This window comes from Chelonia mydas, chromosome 11, assembly GCF_015237465.2.
Source record: "Chelonia mydas isolate rCheMyd1 chromosome 11, rCheMyd1.pri.v2, whole genome shotgun sequence".
NCBI classification, from domain to species: Eukaryota; Metazoa; Chordata; order Testudines; family Cheloniidae; genus Chelonia; species Chelonia mydas.
The window spans coordinates 1,252,701-1,276,906 of NC_051251.2; the positions used below are offsets into that span (position 1 = coordinate 1,252,701).

General features: G+C 64.3%; 1 protein-coding gene and 1 non-coding gene across 3 annotated transcripts; one reads left to right on the forward strand and one right to left on the reverse strand.

Annotated features, from left to right (window-relative positions):
* Positions 1–1,190: 1,190 nt before the first annotated feature.
* LOC102935487 (aspartyl aminopeptidase) lies at positions 1,191–22,959 on the forward strand. Of its 2 annotated transcripts, none has more exons than XR_005227395.1 (15): positions 1,191–1,307; positions 2,264–2,345; positions 5,085–5,173; positions 5,401–5,514; positions 6,712–6,837; positions 7,273–7,403; positions 7,883–7,967; positions 8,210–8,317; positions 14,260–14,337; positions 14,565–14,648; positions 17,766–17,926; positions 18,052–18,091; positions 18,567–18,668; positions 20,527–20,782; positions 21,680–21,811. XR_005227395.1 is itself a non-coding variant. In XM_037912758.2 (15 exons), the coding sequence occupies exons 1-15, from the start codon at positions 1,203–1,205 to the stop codon at positions 22,886–22,888; spliced, it is 1,524 nt and encodes a 507-aa protein (XP_037768686.1). In that variant the 5' UTR covers positions 1,191–1,202; the 3' UTR covers positions 22,889–22,959. The 2 variants fall into 2 exon arrangements, 1 of the variants encoding a protein (XP_037768686.1); XM_037912758.2 differs by lacking the exon at positions 20,527–20,782 and adding an exon at positions 22,838–22,959 and having other exon boundaries at positions 21,680–21,847.
* Positions 20,757–20,883, reverse strand: LOC114021496. The gene has a single exon (XR_003566030.1). It is a non-coding gene; the product is annotated as a U6atac minor spliceosomal RNA (small nuclear RNA).
* Positions 22,960–24,206: the final 1,247 nt, after the last annotated feature.

The following is a 24,206-nucleotide window of genomic DNA, read 5'->3' on the forward strand; positions in this document are numbered from 1 at the left end:
TGCCTCCTGGAGCCGCACCTCTCTGAGCCTTTGCACACCTGTTTCTCGCCGTGGGCCCCCCAGGGAGTCCCCTCCCTCTGGGCCCCCGGGGCCTCCACCCCCCGAGGGAGCAATGTACCCCCCGCCACCCCAGTCTCTAGCCTGCCGTGACTCTCAGCCAGTGCAAAACAGGAGGTTTATTGACCGTCTGAACCCAGCGCAGGCACGTCTCAGGGCCTGGGGCCTGGCCAGTGTCGGCCCCATCCAGCTGGGTCAGTCCCCATCCCCATGGGCTCCGGCTGCTCCTTGTCCCAGTCCAGCAGCCCCCTCCCTCCTGCCGAGCCCCCTAAATCCCCTCCCCCAACAGCCCCCCTCTGTCCCGTGTCCTCGGTCCAGGCAAACAGGCCCCCTGGCCTCCTCTCTCCTCAGCCCTTTGTCCTCCCACTGCCCAGACCCGGCTGCTCCCAAGCTGGGCTGGGCCTCCCGGTCCCAGTCCCCGGGTCCCCCATCTCCAGGCCGGTGCCGGGGAACATGGGGCAGCCCTCGGTGGTCTGTGGGGCAGGCCAGGGGGCCTATGGGGTGTGGACATGGGAGGCAGCCCGGGGGGGTCGATAGGGTGGTGGGAAGACATGGGGCAGCCTGGGGGGTATATAGGGCAGCGTGGGGACATGGGGCAGGCTGGGGTGGGGTCTATGGGATAGTAGGGGGTCATGGGGGGCAGCCGGGGGGCTCGATAGGGCGGTGGAGAGACATGGGGCAGGCTGGAGGGGGGGTGTGGGGCAGGCTGGGGGGTATATAGGGCAGTGTGGGGACATGGGGCAGGCTGGGGTGGGGTCGATGGGGTTGTGGGGGGACAGGGGCAGCCCAGGGGTGGGGGCAGGCTGGGGGCCCCATCTGGCAATGGGGAGACATGGGGCAGGTCCGTGGGGCGATGGGGGGCGGGGGGAGTTCCGAGGGGCAGGTCCGTGGGGCGATGGGGAGCGGGGGGAGTTCCGAGGGGCAGGTCCGTGGGGCGATGGGGGGAGGGGGGGCTCCACGGGGCGGGTCCGTGGGGCGATGGGGGCGGGGGGGCTCCACGGGGCGGGTCCGTGGGGCGATGGGGGCGGGGGGGCTCCACGGGGCGGGTCCGTGGGGCGATGGGGGCGGTCCGTGGGGCGATGGGGGCGGGGGGGCTCCCCGGGGCGGGTCCGTGGGGCGGTGGGGGCGGTCCATGGGGCGGATCGATGGGGCCCGGGGCTGTGTTTGCTCCTCCCGGCCCGCAGGGGGCCCCGGAGCCCGCCCCGCTCGGCGCCGCTGTCCGGGGCGGAGCCGGGGCCGGGATCATGCAGGTGCCGGGGACGGAACCGACCCGTGGGGACCCCCTGGCGCGGCCCCGGGGGGTCCCGCGGGGGGTCCGGGCTGGGCGCGGTCCGGGCGCGGCCCCGGGGGGTCCCGCGGGGGGTCCGGGTGTGGCCCCCGGGAGTCACGGGGGGGGGTTGGGCTGGGCGCGGTCCGGGCGCGGCCCCAGGGGGTCCCGCGGGGGGTCCGGGCTGGGCGCGGTCCGGGCGCGGCCCCGGGGGGTCCCGCGGGGGGTCCGGGCTGGGCGCGGTCCGGGCGCGGCCCCGGGGGGTCCCGCGGGGGGTCCGGGCTGGGCGCGGTCCGGGCGCGGCCCCGGGGGGGTCCCGCGGGGGGTCCGGGTGTGGCCCCCGGGAGTCACGGGGGGGGTTGGGCTGGGCGCGGTCCGGGCGCGGCCCCGGGGGGTCACGGGGGGGCCGGGCTGGGCGCGGTCCGGGTGTGGCCCCCGGGGGGGCCGGGCTGGGCGTGGGCTGAGTGTGGTCCCTGGGGGGGTCCCACGGGGGGGTTGGGCTGGACGCGGTCCAGGCGCGGCCCCGGAGGTCACGGGGGGGGCCGGGCTGGGCGTGGGCTGGGTGTGGCCCCCGGGGGGGTCACACGGGGGGGCGGGCTGGGCGCAGTCCGGGCGCGGCCCCGGGGGGTTTACACGGGGGGTTCGGTCTGGGTGTGGCCCCCTGGGGGGTCCCACGGGGGGGTTGGGCTGGGCGCGGTCCAGGCTAGGCCCCCGGGGGTCACGGGGGGGGTTCGGGCTGGGCACGGCCAGAGGCTGCCGTTGGGACGAGGTTGACTCGCGACCCGTTGGTGCCGGTGTCCCTGAGCTCTCGGGGGCCCGCCTTGGGGCTGTGTGCCATGGGGCTGTGTGAGCCTGGTATCGCCTCACCCGTCAGTGGGGGGCCAGGCAGGGGTCCCTCCGTCCCTGTTCGCCACAGTAACGCGCCCCTTTGCCCACCAGGCGTCCGTGGCCAAGGACTCCGTGCAGGCGGCGGCCCAGAAGTTCCTGAACTTTGTGAATCGGGGCCCCTCCCCCTACCATGGTAAGGGGCTGGGGGAGCCTGGGGGAAAGGGGGTTGCGCCCGGGGCAGAGCCCCCCTGAGCCTGCAGCTGCTGCCCTGTCCAGGCTGTCGCCCCATCGACAGAGAGCTGCCCCCTGGCAGTGCCTGTTGGAGCTGGACGGCAGCACCGAGCTACCCACACCCCTCCGGGGGCCCCTTCGCCCCCTCCCGGCTCAAGCCTCTGTTCCCATGGGGCGGGTGGGGGTAGCAGAGACTCCCAGCTGGTGGGGTGGGGGGAGAGACTGGCCAGACTCACCAGGGTGCTAACCCTGGGACATTGCTGCCCACGGCCGGCTCCGGGGCACCGGGCCCATTTCTCACACTGCCCCGGCACGGCTCCCTCCGCACCCCGGTGTCACAACGCCTGTTCTCCTGCCCCATGCTGCCCCCCTCCGCCCCCGGCTCTCTCCCCTAGGTGCCCGCTCCCCCTGCCCGGAGCCAGGGCCTGCAGCCAGGAGCCTCGCTCCCGCTGGCAGCCAGGCAGGGGACGCGGCAGGGCTGCCGGGAGCCAGCGTCCCATGAAGGGTTCATGTAGCGTTCATGCACCTGGGAACAGACAGGGCACACCCTGACTGGTGTGGAGGAGCAATGGACACATTGCTCTGTCCAAGGACGTGGACCATGGGAGGTCAATTAAAGGACAGTAACCATGGGAAGCTTCCTTGGCCTGGGCTCAAGGCCTGAGAACTAGGATTGTAGTAGATAGAGGCTGGTAAATGAGAATATTAATCAAAGGCATGTTATTTCCTTTGTTGATGCCTTCTGCGGTCGGAGTATGTAATGCGCAAGGGGGAGAGAAATAAAAGGGGAGCTGGAAAAGCTGACGGGGGCAATCCAGTCAGCAAACCAGCCTGCTTGCTTGCCTAAAGCCATGTCCTGTCTTGTATTGAACCGCCATAGTCCCTACTTGTTTATCAGAAGCCTGCGGGACGCTGCAGGGTGTGGAGTCCCCCCGTCGTCCCCCCCGGGCAGCAGCTGCAGAGTGTGCAGTCTGGGGGGGGTGGGGGGGGAAAGTTTGGTGACAGCAGGTTGGGAATTGCAAGCCAGGGGGGCTCCCAGTGCCAGCTGCCCAGCCCTGCTGAGTGCGTGAGGATCCGGGGTGGCGGGGGCTTGGGGGGGAGGCTGTTTCCTCCTTGCTCCCCACTCCCTGCCCCGAAGCAAAGTCCCCTCCCAGACTCTTAACAGCACAGGCAGGGCCGACTCCCCAGGTGCTTGGCACCCGAGCCAGGTGCTGTGCGGGGGGAGCTGCCCTCTTAACCGCCTGCCCCACTGGGGAGCTTTCACCCCGACTGGAGGGTCTGCGCTCCCCTGCAGAGGGCCCTGCAAAATCCCTGCCCTCCAGACAGTGGGGCTGAGTGGGGATGGCACAGGGGGGCGGGGGCTGCGGCTGCGATGCCCATGCACTGCTCTGTACGGACCCTTCTCGCACCCGCTCAGGCACAGCACCCTGGCGAGGCGCTGGCTGGCAGAGGGGCAGAACCACTTTCCTGCCGTCGGTGCCCACTGCCCCCTACGGGGGAGGGGCTGGCATGGCCCAGGGGTGGGGCTCAGTCTCCATGCTGCCCATTGTGACTGACTTCCCCGGGGTGCAACCTGGAAGTGGGGTACCGTGGAGTCCTCTGTCTCACCAGCCTGGGCTCCCTATCCCCCTGTGATGCTGTGACAAGCTGCAGACCCCTCCAGGTCGTGCACTCACACAGCCATCCCCAGGCAGGCATGCCCTTCGCTGAGTTACAGGAATACTTCTCCTACCCACTCATGAACCCTCAATAGAGAGGCCCCAGCCAGTGCCCCCCAGCTTCCCAGCCTTGCGCCCCAGAACTGTACCCTCCAGCCCTGGGCAGAGGCCTGGCCAGTGTTGGTTATGACCCAGTCCACCCCCCCCTCCATGTGGAGGCATCATGCACCAGCCCCTGTTCCTGAGCAGATTTCCCTGTGCGCACTGTCTTAGGTAAAAAATACAAAACAGATTTTCTGACAGCAGAAAGGTAGATTTTCAGTGATTCTGAGCGATAAGGGGACAGATCAGAGTAGATCACCTAAGAAACAGAACCAAACCGCAAGCTGCGAGTTGTAAACTAGACAGGATTTGAAGCAAGCATCCCGCTGGTACAGGCGGGTCACCAATCTTCCATACACAGGCTGGGATTCCCTCCTCCCGCTGGGCCCCCCGCCCCCACGCAGTCCTGGGTTTTCCAGGCATCTTTCCAGGAGCTGAGTTGGGGGGGAGTGACGCCAGTGATGATGTCGCTTCCCCCCTTTTATGGCTTCTTCCAGCTTGTTGGAAAGATCCTTTGCTAGGAGGCCAACAGTCCCTGTTGTGTAGTCGCTCTCCGGGAGGTCTCCACTGTACCCAGTTCTGGGGTGATCCGTGTGAGTGTGTGTCCCCTCAGTGGGCCGTCAACACCGGCTGGCCTTTTTATTGCTGTACCTGAAGGGCTGCTGGTGGGTGTTTTTAGCTCCCGGCAGGTTTCAGTGGCTCACACGGATACAGTTCGGACTCCGGATACAATGACAGCGCATACAATCCAACGGGAGAGTCATGGGCAACAGAGCAATACTTTTAAAATGACACCTCACAAGGCAGACTTCGTACCAAGCACGTCATCCTCCTATCACCGTGGCAGATCTGGGGAGGCCAGGGTGTTGCTTTGGGGTGCAGAGCGGTAGACTTTAAGTGCCTATAGCAGTCAGCGTGGCGGTTTGTGTGGTTCCCCGCAGTGGTTGCCGAGTGCCGGAGCCGCCTGCTGCAGGCGGGGTTCTGGGAGCTGAAGGAGGCTGAGCACTGGGACATCCAGCCCGAGCACAAGGTAGGGCAGGGGGCTGCCTAGGGCACGGGCTGGGGACGTGGGGTGCTCTTGTGCCCTGGCCTGTGGCTTTGGGGGCACAGGGCATTTGTGGGGGGAGGGGGCAGCTTGGTGGGGTGGGCCCAACTTCTCCCCACCTCCGGGAAAGGGCTGAGGGGGCCCTGGCCCCGAAGCCGTGGGGATGGGCTTAGGCTAACACCACCACTGCTGCCTCTCCCCTTTTCTCTCAGTACTTTGTGACCCGGAACCACTCCACCCTGATCGCCTTCGCCGTCGGGGGCCGGTACCAGCCTGGCAACGGCTTCAGTCTGATCGGCGCCCACACGGACAGCCCCTGCCTCCGGGTGAGGGACCCTCGCACCCGGGACGCCGGCTGCCTCCTCCTGCCCCGCGCTGGTTCCCCTGGGGCGCGTCCAGCCTCACGCAACCCGCCCCGGTTCCCCTGGGGCGCCTCCAGCCCCACCCGGCCCGCCCCGCCCCGGTTCCCCTGGGGCGCCTCCAGCCCCACCCGGCCCGCCCCGCCCCGGTTCCCCTGGGGCGCCTCCAGCCCCACCCGGCCCGCCCCGCCCCGGTTCCCCTGGGGCGCCTCCAGCCCCACCCGGCCCGCCCCGCCCCGGTTCCCCTGGGGCGCCTCCAGCCCCACCCGGCCTGCCCCGGTTCCCCTGGGGCGTGTCCAGCCCCACCCGGCCTGACCCGCCCTGGTTCCCCAGCCCCACCCGCGCTGGTTCCCCTGGGGCGCCTCCAGCCTCACCCGGCCCGACCTGCCCTGGTTCCCCTGGGGCGCGTCCAGCCTCACGCAACCCGCCCCGGTTCCCCTGGGGCGCCTCCAGCCCCACCCGGCCCACCCCGCCCCGGTTCCCCTGGGGCGCCTCCAGCCTCACGCAACCCGCCCTGATTCCCATGGGACGCGTCCAGCCCCACCCGGCCTGACCCGCCCTGGTTCCCCAGCCCCACCCGCGCTGGTTCCCCTGGGGTGCCTCCAGCCTCACGCAACCCGCCCTGGTTCCCCTGGGGCGCGTCCAGCCTCACCCAACCCGCCCCACCCTGACCCGCCCCGGTTCCCCTGGGGCGCCTCCAGCACCAGCCGCCCCGGTTCCCCTGGGCGCCTCCAGCCCCACCCGGCCCGCCCCGCCCCGGTTCCCCAGCCCCACCCGTGCTGGTTCCTCTGGGGCGCGTCCAGCCTGAGCCGCGCTGGTTTCCCTGGGGCTCCGTCCTTGCCTGCCCCATCACCCGCCACTCCCTGGGCTCTGTCTGGATCCCTTCCCCCGGGTCCCTCTGGAGCACCCCCTGCCCTGCCGGGTGCTGGACACCCAGCCCTGCCCGGCTCTGGGGCCTCACCCAGGCTGGGATCGCCGCGGGGCAGGATCTCATGGAGCCTCGCTCTCCCGCCCCCAGGGCCTGGCTTCATGCCCGTCCCAGAGCCCCGTCCTTGGTGGCCTCCCCGCTGCTGCTGCCAGTGCCCGGGGGGCTGAGCCAAAGGTGCCCCCTCATGGGCAGTGCCCGGCCCGCTGGCTGGTGATGGGCTGCTGGCTCTCATACAGGTGAAGCGTCGCTCCAAGAGAGGCCAAGTGGGCCTGGTGCAGGTGGGCGTGGAGACCTATGGAGGAGGGATTTGGAACACCTGGTTCGACCGGGACCTGACTGTGGCCGGGCGGGTGATCGTAAAGGTGAGTCTGCCCTGGGCTGGGAGCCGCTCCCGGCCCGCAGCTCCGTGCCTGCAGGTCACAGCTCGTGGTGGGATCCCGTCCCGTCCACGCATCCCGGATCCTAGAGTCCGTCTGTCCATCTGTCACACCCACACTCCCCCTCGGAAGTCAGCAGGTTCCGACTCCCTACCGCACGCGTGGAACACACACCTCCCCTGTCTGCTGGGATATGGGCGGGGGTCTGGCACTGCCGCCCTCTTCACCCCACATGGTGGGCAGCTGGGCAGGCAGGTGCAGAGAGAACGCCCCAGGCAGGCAGAGACCCTCACCCCATGGATTAGATCCTTCCAGCCCCCATCCCTGCCCTTCCCCTGGAGGAGGGCTGACTCCTGTGGGTGGGCATGGGGAGGTCCCTGGGAAGGGCTCCCTGACCCGCCCTCCCTGCTGTGCTTTCAGGAGCTGGCTGCGGGGCGGCTGGAGCAGCGGCTGGTGTGGGTGGAGCGGCCCGTCCTGCGCATCCCCAACCTGGCCATCCACCTGCAGCGCAGTGTCAACGAGAGCTTTGGGCCCAACACGGAGCAGCACCTGTGAGCCGCCACCCGGGGCGCGCCCAGAGCGGGAGGGTTCAGTGGGGCAGGCGTCCCCATCCCACGCCAGAGCACGGGCACTAATGTTCTCTGCGTTCTCCCCAGGGGCCTGGCCCGGCTGTGTGCCGAGAGGGCTCCCACGGCCTGGCGGAGCTTCCTGCTCTTGCCCTGTGTGGTGGGACCCTCTCCAGCCAGCTCACAACCCAGGTGTTCCCGGAGCACATGCTGCCAGGTCTGGGAGGCTGCCTGGGAGGCGCAGGGTACCGTGGGGGGCACAGAGATGGGGGGTGGATCGCAGGCCTGGGACAGGGCTTCCCCCTCAGTCACTCCCAGGGCATCGGCGTCTGACACCCCTTTCTCTGCCAGTTGGCTGGTGAGCCCCCGGGGAAGGGCTCGCTCTGGCGATTGCCCCAGGATGTGGGAGCAGCCGAGCGGGGTTGGAAATGCCCAGGTGACCAACCAAGCTCTTTTCCCCGCAGGGTGCCCATCCTGGCCACTACCATCCAGGAGGAGCTGGAGAAGGGGGCACCCAAGGCTGGGGCTCCCTGCACTGCTGATGCCCAGGTGAGGCAGGAGGGCCCCTGGGGGTGTCAGAGCCCAGCTCCCCATCATGTGGGTTCGTGCACCGAGTGTCCCCTGCTCGGCATGCCGGGGGGCCCTGGGACAGGGGAAACTCAGCCAAGAGCTGCAGTGTTCCTGGGAGAGCCAGGGGGACTGGGGCTGGGCGGTGCTACCCTGCGGGGACGGGAGTCTCGTGGCTTGTGCACAGCGTTCACCTCCCCTGGGGGGCTCTGCTCTCTCCCCAGACGGAGCGGCATGCCCCCGTCCTGCTATCCTTGCTCTGCTCCCAGCTGGGCGTGAAGCCGGAGCAGATCGTGGAGATGGAGCTGTGTCTGGTGGATACGCAGCCAGCGGTGAGTGACCAGGACCCAGCCGGGGGGGGCAGGCAGCGGCTTCTCCCTCCAGCCCCAGGCTGACTGGCACAGGGCTGAGGGTAAAATCTCCTGCGAGGGTCCCTGCCCTGCCCTGCTGGTGATGAGCTGCCCGGGTTGGAAGGAGGCAGGGACCATCCTTCATGTTGTCACAGATCCTCAGGATCGGGGCTATGCCCCCAGCTTTGGGTCAGTCCCTTGGTGTGATGTGCCAGACCCCTCAGGGTCCCACTCTTTCCCTGGGATGACCCACGCGGCCTCCCCACCTCCTAGACTGGAGCTGTGGGTGCCAGCCCCCTGCTGCACCCTGCCCAGCAAGTCCAGCTGAGACACTTGGGAGGGAGCAGTGTGCTGCTCAGGAGGAGGGTGCCTCCCCCACGCCCATAGAATCAGAGATCAGGGTTGGAAGGGACCTCAGGAGGTCATCTAGTCCAACCCCTGCTCAAAGCAGGACCAACCCCAACTAAATCATCCCAGCCAGGGCTTTGTCAAGCCGGACCTTAAAAACCTCTAAGAAAGGAGATTCCACCACCTCCCTAGGGAACCCATTCCAGTGCTTCACCACCCTCCTCGTGAAATAGTGTTTCCTAATATCCAACCCAAACCTCCCCCACTGCAACTTGAGACCATTACTCCTCGTTCTGTCATCTGCCACCACTGAGAACAGTCTAGAGCCATCCTCTTTGGAACCCCCTTTCAGGTAGTTGAAAGCAGCTATCAAATCCCCCCTCATTCTTCTCTTCTGAAGACTAAATAGTCCCAGTTCCCTCAGCATCTCCTCATAAGTCATGTGTTCCAGCCCCCTAATCATTTTTGTTGCCCTCCGCTGGAGTCTGGTTTCCAATTTTTCCACATCCTTCTTGTAGCGTGGGGCCCAAAACTGGACACAGTACTCCAGATGAGGCCTCACCAGTGTCGAATAGAGGGGAACGATCACGTCCCTCAATCTGCTGGCAATGCCCCTACTTATGCATCCCAAAATGCCATTGGCCTTCTTGGCAACAAGGGCACACTGCTGACTCATATCCAGCTTCTCGTCCACTGTAACCCCCAGGTCCTTTTCTGCAGAACTGCCGCTTAGCCACTCAGTCCCCACCCCTCCCGACACCCCTCCCAGTCTTTTGTTTTGGAGCTGGAGGGTTGGCTCAGCCTGGGTGCCCGGGGTGGGGAAGTCCTGGCATCTGGCTGGCAACTGCATTGATCTGGGTCGGTCTCAGCCAGTTCCCTAGCGAGTCCTCAGTCCGCCCAGACAGGGCTTGTCTCACTGCAAACACTGCAGCACTTCCGTGTAGACACGAGCTGTGCACCAGGCGGGGTTCTCCCCTGGGTGCCGGCAGTCCCCCCACAGTGCAACGGACGCGTTCGTCCATCCACTGAGCGCTTGCTGCACGGGGCTAGGTCGGCTTCACTCGGGACTTCTCCCATCTCCTCCCGCGGTTACGAGAACCCGCCCTGGCCCTGGCCACGCTCTGTCCAGGCGTCTGCTACCAGCAGCGCCCTCCCCGCTGCTTGCCCCTTCGCTGGGGCCTCTCCGCCCTGGGCAGGGCAAACCCGCCGGGCCGTCACCCTGCCCTGCCTGGAGCTCCCCACGCTCAGCCCGAGGCTCAGGCTGGGGCCACACCGTAAGTGGGTTTAACTCCATCGCTCAGGGCTGTGAAAACTCCCCACCCCGAGCAACGCGGCTTTAGCAACCGAACCCCCACGTGGACAGTGCTGTGTTGCGGGGGGGATTCTCCCAGCAACCCAGCCCCTCCCTCCCCCCCGAGGCGGAGTTGCTATGCTGTCAGCAGGAAGTGTAGGGCTGCCCTCGGCTGGCTCCCCTGGGCGCTCGCCCATGCGACTCGTCTCCCGTGGAGCTGGGGGGGCCGCTCCGATCCAGGGCTCTTTCCTTCGTGTTACCAGCCGGGGGAAGGACCCGCCCTCTCCCTGCCGGCCGAGCTACGTTTTCACTGACACCCCCCTCCTGGCTCCTGTGCTTCAAACCCTGGGCTGGTGCAGAGACTGGGACTGAGCTTTGTCGTTCCCCACTGGGGACCCCCAATGACCAGCCCCTCTGGGGTCTGCCCAGGGCTCTGAGCCAGAGGCAGGGCGAATGGCTCCATGTTTGGGGCTTTAGCCCCAGTCACAGCCTTCAGCCTTTGCGGGGGCTGCACCACTCCAGGTCTGACAAGGGATCTCTGCCCCCAAATCTCTCCACCCCACAGATGTCTCCCCATGGACCATCCCTTGCCGTTCCCCTGGGGGGTCAGATGTGCCTGCACCCGGGGGAGTCCAACAGGACACGTGCACTGGGGCCTGGGGTGGGAGCTCATCTGTCACCCCCCCGTGCCCCAAGGAGCGGGCTGGGTGGCTGCGTCCCGCCGAACGCTGTCGCATCGTTCGCGCTCTGGGCCCGAGCTGCAGGCCACCTTGGCTGGGTAGAGGAGTTCACCCCTCTGCCCTGGGCAAACCCGGTCATCCAGCCACAGGCAGCCTGCCCCTTCTGCCCTGGTTTCTACAGCTCTCCCATCGCAGGTCTCTGAGCCCCCATCAGCCGCTCCCTGTGCTGGCCATTCACCTGAGCCCCACTTCTGGGGCACCATGTGTGACCCCCTCTTTGGGTCCCCAACCTGAGCTAGCCCCTTTGGGTCTTTCCATCCCCAGACCTGTATCCCCAAACTCCTCTGCCAGCCGGCCTGCCCTGCCAGACCCTCGGGCTTCCTGTCCACTGGCCCCATGCTCAAGTTAGGGGGCGAGGCAGCACAGCCCGTCCGCAGGGTCAGCCTGGTTCCCACCCCAAACCTCCCCAAAGGCAGTGAGATCTGCATCTATATCTTCCCGCCCCCCTTAAACTGGGGCCGCAGTTCGGTATCTAGGCTCCCTGCAGAACTGGCATCCCGGGGCCTTTCCCCACTCACCCCTCGGCGGGGTCTCTTGCCCCTCGGCTGCTCCAGCTCCTGCTCAGCTCGTTCCCCGTCCTCTCGTTTCTGCTGCTCCAGCTGCGGCTCCAGCTCCGCTGACCACCGCTTCCGGTCTGTCCGTGGGGACCAGGGTGTGGGGGTGCCTTGCTGCTGCCTCTGTCGCTCCTGAACCCGCTTGGAGCCTGGGACGAAGTGGGACTGTTCTTAATGTTTCCTCTGAATACTGTGCGGGTGCCTCAGTTTCCCCTGAAAAAAGAAAAGGAGGACTTGTGGCACCTTAGAGACTAACAAATTTAAAAAATTTCATGAAGTTGATAGGTTTCCACTCCGTATGGCTAAATTCAGTGCCTTGCATAATTAAGTCTCTAGGTGGTGGGATAAGGGGGTGTCATTGTTGGAGAGCAAAGGGCCAGGGTCCATAAATGGCTGACACTCTGTCTCCTGGCAACTGATGGCCTGGCCCTTCCCCCTGCAAGGTGAGAGCTAAAGGGTTGGAGAACAAAGGAATCCGGTGCCCTCCTGGCCTGGGAAAGGGACCAAGCCCGGGGGGCGGGGCTGGAGGGGGAGTCAATTTGGGGCTGGCTGGGAAGACGCGGGGAACCCCAAGGCTGCAGTCTAAGCTCCTTGCCCCGCGGAGGGACCTGGCCGAGGGGTCCTGGTTGAACGTACAAGCCCTGCTTGGGACTGTGTTCCTGTCGTCTAATAAACCTTCCGTTTTACTGGCTGCCTGAGAGTCACGGTCAACCGCAGGAAGTGGGGTGCAGGGCCCTGACTCCCCCACACTCCGTGACAGAGCCCCGCTTGGGCCTGGAACCTGCTTCTGGGACCGATCCTCCCCCTCCTCCAGCCCACGCAGAAGCCCTGCTGTCGGCCCAGGGCTGCGAGTCCAGCTCAGGGTGGTGGCTACTTGCTGCTCAATGCTGCTGGTGCGTTCAGCATCCCAGCGCGAACCCCGCCAGTCACGGCGCCACGGGATCGGGGCTACACCCCCGGGCTGGGCACAGTCCCTCGGGGGAACCTCTTCCCTGTGCCCCTCTCAAGGGGCCTCACTCTTCCTTCAGGGTCGGCCCCCCGCCCCAGGCTCTGCTCTCTGCCCAGCGCGTCGGGCTGCGACAGACCCCGGGGCGAGGCCTGTCCGCTCCGCAGGGATTGGTGCACCGCAGCCGGGATCTGCAGGGACGGGGAGACCGCGCTGTCCCTCAGGCGGGGGGCTCGTCCCCTGGGCACAGCACAGGAAGTCCTTAGGGCAGCCCTGAGAACAGGAGGTCAAAGCTCGGTCTGTGCTGGTTGCCTAGATCCCAGCCCAGCTGTGGGGAGCCTCAGGCTCCGTCTCCGTCCGTCTCCAAAGTCAGTTCCCAGGTCGGGGAGCCCCCAGCCAGGGGCCAGCCCTTATCCCCCCTCCCAGGCCTTTGTTCTCAAGCTGGGGTCTTTCCTTAAGGATTCTTCATTTCACCCCACCCCCATCTCTGAGTCTGCCCTATTCCCTACTGGGTCGCAGTGGCCATGTAGGGGAAACTGAGGATACAGAGGGACCTAGACAAATTGGAGGATTGGGCCAAAAGAAATCGATGAGGTTCAACAAGGACAAGTGCAGAGTCCTGCACTTAGGAGGGAAGAATCCCATGCACCGCTACAGACTAGGGACCGAATGGCTCGGCAGCAGTTCTGCAGAAAAGGACCTCGGAGTTACAGTGGACGAGAAGCTGGATATGAGTCAGCAGTGTGCCCTTGTTGCCAAGAAGGCCAATGGCATTTTGGGATGTATAAGGAGGGGCATAGCGAGCAGATCGAGGGACGTGATCGTTCCCCTCTATTCGACATTGGTGAGGCCTCATCTGGAGTACTGTGTCCAGTTTCGGGCCCCACAGTACAGAAGGGATGTGAGCAAATTGGAGAGAGTCCAGCGGAGGGCAACGAACATGATTAGGGGACTGGAACACATGACTTATGAGGAGAGGCTGAGGGAACTGGGATTGTTTAGTCTGCGGAAGAGAAGAATGAGGGGGGATTTGATAGCTGCTTTTAACTACCTGAAAGGGGGTTCCAAAGAGGATGGAGCTCGGCTGTTCTCAGTGGTGGCAGATGACAGAAGAAGGAGTAATGGTCTCAAGTTGCAGTGGGGGAGGTTTAGGTTGGATATTAGGAAACACTATTTCACCAGGAGGTTGGTGACGCACTGGAATGGGTTCCCTAGGGAGGTGGTGGAATCTCCTTCCTTAGAGGTTTTTAAGGTCAGGCTTGACAAAGTTGGGGTTGATCCTGCTTTGAGCAGGGGTTGGATGAGATACCTGCTGAGGTCCCTTCCCACCCGGATAGCCTGTGACTCTAGGAGGCACACTGGACTGCTGCAGACACTGCATCTGTGTGGCCAGGGTTGCGACTAGGCTGGCTGCTCTGGTGCTGATGGTGACGTGGGGTCCCTGCTCTTGGCCTCCCCGCGGGGCTCCACCGTCCCCCACTGTCCTTCCCCCACCAGCTGCCTCCTGGGGCCAGTGTGGCTGCTGCGCACTTCCCCTGGGAGCAGCCTCTGCTGCGCGCCCCCCAGCCTTCAGGGCCCGGTGTCTGCACTCCTCAGGCCGAGTGTCTGCGGCCCCCAACCTCTGGGAGTGAGCGCTTGGGAGCCTGGCATGGAGGGACACCCGCGGCTCATCCACACATGCCCTGAGATCCCAGCCAAGCCAGTCCCCAGCTTGTGCCCTCCTCGGAGGCTGCCCCCCACTCCCTGCAGCAGAGCCCCCAGGGCAATCCCCAAGCAGGGCTGGGGTCAGTCCTCAGGCGGTGTGCAGCTGGGGCAGGAGCCAGGCTCCCCAGGGCGCCGGTACCCCTGCAGCCCCGCTCCTGGAGGGTGGGACTTGCCCAGGGCGTGGTGGGGCAGCGCCCAAGCACCTGGCTCTGTGCATGCGTGCAGGGGCCCAGCCGAGGCGCCGGTGGGAACTGGGCCCAGAGCCCCCTGGGATGGGACTGCCCGGCTCCGCCAGCTCCCCCAGCCCGCGTGATGGGCTCCGTTTGCTCGTTCCCTTTCAGACATTAGGCGGCGCCTTCGATGAGTTCATCTTCGCCCCCCGCCTGGACAATCTGCACAGCTGCTACTGCGCCCTGCAGGTGAGTGGGGGCTGCCCCGGGGAGACTGTGTCCCACCCCAACCCCTGCTCTGCGCTCCTCTCTGGGGTCGCGGCTGCACCCGTCTGTGGGGGGCGGGGTGTCAGCAGGGCCCTGTGGGGACTCCCCTTCTGGCAGGACGGCAGCGGGGCCAGGCACGCGTCGGGGTGGAGGGGCTGTTTGCTCTGTGGGCTCTGCCCCAGGAATGCCCCGTGTCCTGTCCCCTGCAGGCCCTGATCAGCTCCTGTGAGGCTCCCGGCTCCCTCTCCCGGGAGCCCAACGTCCGCCTGATCGCGCTGTACGACAACGAGGAGGTGAGCGGAGGTGGGGCGGTGACGTGCTCCAGCTGAGAACTGAGCTGGGGGCGGGGAGTTTGGGAGGGGGGAAGCTGCACCCTTCCCCCTCCTGAAGCACTTCACAGCACGGCGCCCCCAGCGGGGCAGGGACTGGGAGGGGCAGATCCATCTTCTCTCCCCCCCATGTCCAGAGATTCCCAGGGCAGCCACTGCCAGTGCCTTTCCCTGCACCAGCCGGGCAATAGCCCAGGCACCACTCACCCCATGTTGGGTGTCACGGACCCCCAGGATCAGGGCCAGGGCCCCAGCATGGGGACAGGCCCTGGAGGCCCTGTCAGTGAGAGAGGCCCCCAAGGGGTCTGTCTCCGCCTCCAGGAGAAGCCACGCAACTTCACCGCCTCCTGGGGCTGGACCTCTGGGCCTGCAGCCTCCCTGCACCCCCACCATGAGCTCCAGGCAGCAAGTCCCCCTGAGACGGACCCCGATGGAGACTTGTACCATCTTGGGGGGCAGCACCCCCTCCCCCAGGATCTGCAGGGACACACAGCCAGCGCAGGCCAACAGGCGGGTTATTAGTCACCTGGACCAACACAGGGACACCTTAGCTCAGCCCAGAGAATTAAAGGTTAAAGCATCGTCCGTTCTGGTCAGCCAGAGCCCATCCCAGCTGTAGTGAACCTCATTGTTCAGGCTCCGTCTGTCTCTGTCTGGCCTCCTTGGGCAGAGTCCAGGTGAGCCCTGACTTCTGCCAGCAGCCAGCTCTGATCCCCTACCTCACTCCTCCCCCATCCTCTGTTCTCAAACTTGAGGATGTGGCCCAGCCTCCCTGTGGGGAGGTGGGGAAATCCACCCCCTCTCGGGCGCTGGTTGTGGGTGCCAGTGTCCTGTGACTGGCTTTGCCATTGTGTCTTCTGGGATTCCCCATTGATATGGGGTCAGGCTCCACCAGTGTTTTTTAATGACCCATCCCTGCTCAGACAGCCAGGCGACATTCACATCGATGTCTCTCAGCCTCCCTGAGAGCAAACCGTCCTTCCCCTCCACTACTCCTGGGGGAATTCTGTGCCAAAAAATTAAAAATTCTGTTCACAATATTTTAAAATTCTGCATATTTTATTTGTCAGAATAACACACTATAATCACAGCAGTTTCAATTATTTTTGGTAATTTATTTCAAAATACCTGTCAGCAAGTATGTCTGTAACAATACAGACAACAAAAAAGATTCAGGAAATGTTTTTTGACAAATAGATTCCTTACTAGGCAAATTAATGCAGGACTCTGAGTAATAATTCATTTAAACTACAATACAGAACTGTATTTCCCACACCCCTCAGAAGCAGTGTAAAGGCTTGGGGGAGTCAGAGGTAATGGAGGAGCTGAGGTAGAGGGAAGTAAATTGCTGGGAAGGAGCCTGGGTGTGAACTTGGAGGGTTGTTGAGTATGGGTGTGAAAAGTATGGAACAGGTTTTTTGAGGGGGCGGGGAGAGACTGTTAGGGAGCTTCCCCCATGCAGACCCTGGCTAACCCCTAGCCTTTCCCATTCAGTCAGGCACATGTGCCGCTGTCCCCATGTGTTCCTGCACCCCTACTCAGACACCCACTCCCCCCATCCCCATGTGGTCCTGCACCCCTCCCCCTGTCCCCATGTAGCTCTGTACCTCCTCCCCTTCCCCATGTGTCTCTGTGCCCCCACTCAGCCACCCCCGTGCCTATGTATCCCAGTACCCCCTCCCCTGTCCCCATGAGTCTCTGTGCCCCCCAGCCACTCCCCTGTTGCTATGTAGCTCTTTGCACCCCCTCTCTCATCACCCTGTGGCCTTGCACCTCCCTCCCCCCTGTGGTCCTGTGCCTCCACTCCCATTCAGCCCCTGCCTCAGTCTGTCCTCCCCCACTAGCCCTCATGAGCCCCTGTATGACCATCCCCCCAGCACCCCACGCTGTCTGTCTCCGCACAGCCCCTGTCTCCTGACCTGGCCTGCTGTGGAGAAGGCAGACTCTTTTTCTTCCCTCGCTGGCTGGGAGCTGCTGCTGTGTTCTGTCACCACAGCACTCTCTGGTGGGCAAAACATGGAAGGGCAGAAGTTATTTTCTGCTGGGAGCTGCTGCTCTGTTCTTGTGTCACAGCGCCCTCTGGTGGGCAAAAGGCAGAACTGCAGCAACATTTTGGCAGAAGCTTTTTTCTGCACAAAAAATTTAAAAATATATGCATGGCTCATCAACTCTGCACACATGCATAAAGTTCTGTCCATAGGCAGGTCCCTGCATGCCTTCCTGAGTCACAAGGCATGTCTGCCTGCTCTCAGTGGGTCGCTTGTAGAGCTGATGGTCCTTAATGGGCCATCCAGCAGGCTAGGCAGAGCTGACACCAACTTGTCTGGGGTGTCCCCCAGAAGCAGAGCATAAGTTTGAGCTGCAGACGGTACAGAGCCAATATTCATAACTTCAACTACAAAAATGATACCCACATACAGACAGCATCATCCTAACCAGCCAACCATAACCTTGTCTGAGACACCTCATTTGACCCCCTTTATATAAGATTTGGTGCCACTACAGGACCTTGGTTGCAACAATGATCTATACGGTTCCAGTTCATGTCAATAACGTCACTGGAGGGAGCCCAGTGCTGGGCTAGCAGGGGGCTGCGGGTCGGGAGTGAGGGGCACTGGCAGGGCTTGGGGGGGAGCCCAGGGCTGGGCTAGCAGGGGGCTGTGGGTCGGGATTGAGGGGCACCGGCAGAGCCCGGGGTGGGGGGATCCCAGGGCTGGGCTAGCAGGGGGCTGCGGGTCGGGATTGAGGGGCACCGGCAGGGCACTGGGGAAGCCCAGGGCTGGGCTAGCAGGGGGCTGTGGGTCGGGACTGAGGGGCACCGGCGCAGTTGAGGAGTTTCACTAGCCAGGGGGTGCAGCCCCTTTCCAAGCCGGAGCAGGAGGCTGGCGTTGCAGCCGCAGAGGGAGGCGCGTTCCCACGGAGTGGGGATCTGGCTCTTGCTGGGACGTGGGGCCAGGAACAGCCTGGGGGAAACGGGGCGTCGTTCCCGCGTGGTCCTGGGGCAGGCCGCGAATGGGCTGCCCTGGGGGTGGGGTCCGAGGCCCCCTGCTGCCAGCCGCGCTGACCAGGCCCTCCCTGCAGGTGGGCTCGGAGAGCGCGCAGGGCGCCGAGTCCCTGCTGACGGAGCTGGTCCTGCGCCGCATCTCGGCCACACCCCAGAACCTGACGGCCTTCGAGGAGGCCCTGGCCAAGTCCTACCTGATCAGCGCCGACATGGCCCACGCCGCCCACCCCAACTACCTGTGAGTGACCGGGGGGAGCGGCCCGGGAAGGCCTCGCCGGGGGAGGGCAGTTTGCCCCCGGGGCTGGCTGGGGAGCAGATGGGGCCTGGGGGCAGCCCAGGACTAACGCTCCGCTTCTCTTGCAGGGACAAGTATGAGGAGAATCACCGGCCGGCCTTCCACAAGGTGAGCGCAGCCCCCTCCCGGCGGCAGGGACTGGGGGCTCCCTCGGGGCGGGGGCTGGGGGGAGCTCTCCCTGCACCCTCTGACAAGGGCCAGGCTCTTCGGATCCAGGGCCCTTCCCCAGTGCTTGCCTTGCTCCGGCCAGCTGCCTGGGGCCCCCGATCCTGGCTTGGCACGAAGCCCCGTCTGCTGGCTGCTCTGAGACCCCCGCAGCCTGTGCTGAGCCTCGTGCCAGCCCCCCGCGGGGTTCCTGGGTGTGTGGCCCAGCCGGCGCCCCGTTGGGCTGCGGAGCACGGGAGCTCCAGGGGGTTGGGGAAGGACCTCAGCCCTGCCAGTCAGGGGACACCAGTGCCGCACCCCTGCTCAGGGAGGCCGAGGGCAGGCAGCTTTGCTGGGAACTGGGGCAGATCCCGCTGCCAGGGGGTGCTGCCCTCCCAGCTAGGGGTCAGGGCCAGGCTGAGTCTGGGTGTTTGCGCAGGGCCCCGTGATCAAGGTGAACAGTAACCAGCGCTATGCCTCCACGGCCGTCACCGAGGCAGTGATCCGGGAGATCGCGGGCCGCGTCGACGTCCCCCTGCAGGTAAGTGCCCTGGCCCTGGCCAGCCTGAGCACCGCCAGGGGATCCCACTCTCGTGGGCTGTGGCCATGAATGGGTCACACCCCGTGGTCACTGGCAGAATGGCCTCCCTGCCTGGGGAATCTCCAAGTCAGGGAACCACAGAGTCTGGTCTGTGCCCAGCCTCCCAGGAGCGCCCCATGAGGGCACCAGGCCCCCCCACGCTTCCACAGGGCCAGCCTTTGGCCTGCACCACTCCCAGACTGTGCCTTCGGGCACCGGTGATCCCTGCTCTTTGCATGGCTTCCTGCAACAAGTCCAGCCAGGCCACACACCCGCAGGGGGCTTTGTTCTCCCTTTTGGGGTGCAGTGCTCCAAGCCAGTGTCTGCAGTGAGGTCAGGCAACCCTGGGGGTGCAGTGCTCCCAGACAGTGTCTGCAGTGAGGCCTGGGGGTGCAGTGCTCCCAGACAGTGTCTGCAGTGAGGCTGGGCAGCCCTGGGATAACAGCTGACCATATTTGGGGCACCTGGCTGCAGTTGGGTTAGTGTGAGAGAGGCAGGCCTAGGATCACGGCGGTGAGGGGACCTCGAGACGTCGTCACATCCCAATCCCTGCTCTGTGACTGAACCAAGGGAGCCTCGAGCATCTGGGACAGGGATTTGTTCAGCCCTTTTCTTCAAAACCCGCAGTGACGGGGATTCCCCAGCCCCTCTTGGGAGCCTGCTCCGGAGCGCGACTCCCCTGAGCGTTGGAAAGCTTTTCCCGGTCGCTAACCTCAGTCCCCCTGGCTGCAGGTTCAGCCCACTGCTGCGTGTCCTTCCTTCACTGGACACGGAGAACAACCGGTCCCCGACCTCTTTCGAACAGCCTGCAACGAATTGGAAGCCAGTTCTCAGGCCCCCGCAAGCTTCCTTTCTCCACACTGGGCATGTCCAGGCTCTTTAGTCTTTGCTCACAAATCAGGGTTTCTAAACCTTTGATCAGGGTTGTTGCTGGGCACTGGACTCCCCCCATCTTTCCTCACGGGCAGCGCGCAGAGCTGGGCACAGCGCTGCCGCTGAGGCCTCACCATGCCAAGCAGAGCAGCACAGGGACCTCCAGGGTCTTCACACAATGCTCCTGTTCGCTATTGCATCGCTTCCACTGTGACCCCCAGGCCTTTTCAGCAGCACTGTCACCGAGACAGTTAGTCCCGTTTGTACTTGTGCATCTGAGTTTTCCTCCCTACGTGGGGTACTTTGCACTTGTCTCTATTGAATTTGTCTTGTTGATTTCAGACCAGTTCTGCAGTTCTCAAGGTCGCTTTGGATTCTAATCCTGCCTCCAAAGTGCTTGTGACCTCTCCCAGCTTGGTGTCATCTGCACATTTCATAAGCATCCTCTCCACTCCATTATCCACGTCATGACTGAAAATATGGAATAGTGCCAGACCCAGGACTGACCCCTGCAGAACCCCACCAGATACACACTCCCAGTTTGACAGTGAACCCTGGATAACTACTCTTAGGGTACGGCCTTTCAGCCAGTTGTGCACCCACCGGCTAGTAATTTCATCTAGAGCACATTGCCCTAGTTTGTTTAGGAGAATGTCACGTGGGACTGTGCCAAAAGCCTTACTGACATCCAGATACATCTCGTCCACTGCTTCCCCCAGCCACGGGGCCAGTGACCCTGTCAAAGGAGGAAGTTCGGTTGGTTTGCCGTGATTTTCTTGACAAATCCATGCTGGCTGCTCCTTATAACCTCAGTAGCTCCAGGTGCTGACAAACTGATTGTTTCATAATTTGTTCCAGGATCTCCCCAGAGCTGGAAGTGAGACTGACGGGTCTGTAACTCCCCAGGTTCTCTTACTCCCCTTTTTACATGTCTTCCCTTCTCCAGCCCTCCAGGAGCTTTCAGAGATAGTTGCTCACCGTTCCGATTGCTTCGGCTAACTCCTGAAGTAGCCTCGGCTGAATGTCACAGCCCCTGCCGGCCTGGATATGCCCGACTCCTCCAAATCGTCACTAACCTGCTCGTTCCCTCTGCTGGCTTGGTCCATCCCCCTTGTTGCTCACAGTGATTGTGTGGAGTGTCTGGTCACCGTGAACCTTTCTAGTGACACCTGAAGCAAAATAACTTGGTTAGATGCCACGAAGTAAGTGGCAATGCCTTAACCATATGCTTGTTGTAAAGTCACTAGGACATCTTCCATCCTTATCAAGGGGAGTGCTAACCTTCTCTCCTTTCATACAACACAAAATAGACATCAAAGCAAAATAGACATTAAACACCTCCGCTTCTTGAGCACCAGTTACTGGCGCCTTCCCCGCTCGGCAGAGGACCTGCCCTTCCCTTCGTCTTTCCCTTGCTCCGACTGTGTTCGCAGCCCCTCCTCGTGCTGCTTGTCCTGCCCCTGCTCCGTGAGCTCAGGCTGTGGCTCCGGCGTGGGCTGTTCCATGCTCCTTAGTCATCGGTTGGGTTCTGCTTTTTGTAGGGTTCTTTCCTGAGTTCCTGTGGATGGAAGCCCCCCGTGCCCTGCTTCCCTAGCTCCTCTGGGCTGGCCTCCCCTCCTGCCTAGCCTCTCTTCGGACCCCTTCTGCCTTTGTTCTCCAGCTCGGCCTGCAGAGAGGCGTGCGGGGCAGTAACTTGCCGTAGTCAGTGTTCGGTCACTGAGGTTTCCGTTCACAGGTGCTGGTTCCAGCCCAGGCAGCCTCAGTGGCTGTCCCCCGAATGCCTGGCCTGCTCTCCGTGTCCCGGGGAGCCCCCGGTTCTTCCCCGCCATGGGGGGGGGCACTGCCGAGGGGATAGGCCCCGAGCTGGAATAGTCCCAGGTTCCAAGGCCGGAAGGCACCTGGGGGACCATCTCTTCCGTCTGCACTGAGCCCCGAGGGTCGTTATCCGGGCTCGTCAGTGGAATGCCAAGGCCGTGGTTAGCTGGGAGCCCAGCCTGCCTGGGGCTGCTCCCCAAGGCATTCATGGGGGCTGAGGAGTTGGGGGAATGGTCCTTACTCTTCCCGCCCCCCCCGCCCCCCTGTCCTTTTGCCCGTCCCAGGAGTTCATGGTGCGGAACGACGTGCCCTGCGGCACCACCATTGGGCCCATCCTGGCCTCCCGCCTGGGGCTGCGGGTCCTGGACATCGGCTGCCCGCAGCTGGCCATGCACTCGATCCGCGAGATGTGCTGCACCTCGAGCGTGCTGCAGAGCATCACCCTCTTCCAGGTGAGAGCGCCCCCTGCACCCCACCCCCCTGCAGCCCATCCACCCACCCCCAAAGCCCCCCCACCCCCGAAGCCCATCCCCCCACCCCCTGCACCCCTACAGCTCCAGGGACTGCAGAGCATCACCCTCTTCCAGGTGAGAGCGCCCCCTGCGCCCCACCCCCCTGCAGCCCATCCCCCCACCCCGAAGCCCCCCCACCCCCTGCACCCCTACAGCTCCAGGGACTGCAGAGCATCACCCTCTTCCAGGTGAGAGTGCACCCTGCTCCCCACCCCCTTGCAGCCCATCCCCCCACCCCCTGTCCCCCTGCACCCCTACAGCTCCAGGGACTGCAGAGCATCACCCTCTTCCAGGTGAGAGCGCCCCCTGCGCCCCACCCCCCTGCAGCCCATCCCCCCACCCCTGAAGCCCCCCCACCTCCAAAGCCCTTCCCCCCACACCCTGTCCCCCTGCACCCCTATAGCTCCAGGGACTGCAGAGCATCACCCTCTTCCAGGTGAGAGCGCCCCCTGCGCCCCACCCTCCTGCAGCCCATCCCCCCACCCCCAAAGCCCATCCCCCCACACCCTGTCCCCCTGCACTCCTCTGCCCCCCGACCAATCCCCCCGCATCCCTTCCATCTCAGGGTGCTTCCGGGTAAGTGCCAGGGTCCCCTGCAGCCCCTGGGCTCCCACCCCACACCTGTGCTGACGCTCTGTGGACATTCAGCCAGGTCCGGCTGCCCTTGCCCTCCTGCTCCCCCCAGCCCCGCTCCAGCCCCTCCCTGGCCATTTTCATCCCTGAATGGTTACCATAGCAACCTGCAGTGGCCTTGAGTCAGTGATTGGTTACTATGGCAACATCATCCAGCACGAAGTGACTAGCTGGTTGCCATGGTAACGCTTGTATAACTGAACGGGGAGCAGCTGTTCCTCCCCCAGCCCCCTGGGCTCCCTGGCTGGCCTGACCCGGCCCTGGCCCCAGCCCTGATCTCTGCCTCTCTCCTTCCAGGGCTTCTTCAGCCTCTTCCCGGAGGTGAGCCGCGGCCTGCTGGTGGACTGAGCAGCGTGGGGTCGGGGGCTGAGCCGGGCCCTTCCCGAGCCGCCGGGGGCTATTAAAGTGCATTCACCATTCACCGAGTGTGGCTCTGGGCGGGGCGGGGGAGCGGGAGTGATGTCATGAGCTCCCGTGGGGGCTGCGAACTTCCCCCCAGGAGTGCCCGGTGGGATAACTGGCGTCCAGACCCCCTGAGCTGCTGGCCTCTCCGCCCTGCCTAGGGTGGGAAGTGGGCGCCCCCCCCACCCCGGCAAGTTGCAGAGGAGGGGACCCCCACACGTGTGTGTTGCCCCACACAACCAGACCCTGGCTGGTTCATCAGCACCTGGTCCCACCTCGGGGGGAGCAGGTGTTAGTGGGGACCCTCCCCCCCAGGAAGGGGCCGGAGGGGAAGAGAAGAGCCCCCTCCCTCCTAGCCCCCAGAGGGGGAGAAGCTGGGGGAATCACAGACTGAACCCCCTGTGCAAAGCAGGGTCCCCCCCAACCCCCTTTGGGGCAGCAGAGCGAGATCAGCCAGGCTGGCTGCTGCAGACCTGACAGCTGCTCTCTGGGCTGGCTTCACCCAGGGGCCCTGGCAACTTGGGGAGCGGCAGGGGGGTGGGCAGCCCCTCTGGATTGTGGCAGCTCCTGGAGCATTTGAGCTTTCACTGAAACCAAACCTCGTTCTGAACCTGCGGACCGTTGGAGTGGCTGGACCACAGCTGCCAGGGCAGAGCCTTCTCCCACCCCCAGCCAGTCCCAGGGGCACAAGGCGGGGCGCCCGGCTGCGGAGGTGGCTGCTCCTGGGGCTCCCACCCCTGAGCTGGCCGGCAGTAGGGCGGCGCAGTGGGGAATGGGACGTGACTGGCACTCGCTGATCCACTGGCTGGAGCCCCAGCACGGGGCCGTGGCTTCCCCTCTGGCTTCAGCAGCCCTGAGGGGCCGTGCAGGGCCCCCTGCCTCCCTCTGGGAACGCCAGCCTGTCCCCTCCCCAGAGCCCAGCTGTGACACAAACCCACCCCCGCAAACCAGGGGCGTCACCGTGCAGACACAGGACTGGCTGGACCCGAAGCGAGACATTCAGGCAGGAAAGAAGTTTTACGGGTGAGAGGAATTTACTTGGAACTGCTCCCCGGGGGCCCGGCGGGTTCTCCATCCCTGACCTTAACATCCAGAGGGGCTGTGTCCTTAAACCAGCTGCTCTCGGGGTGATTGCAGGGCAGGTCGCTGGCCTGTGCTGTGCAGGGCTCAGACTACACCCACAGTGATCCCTTCCAGCCTTGCGATCCGTGTCTCTGTCTCTTTAACTCTGGAACCTAATGATGACAGGTGGAAGGACAGAATT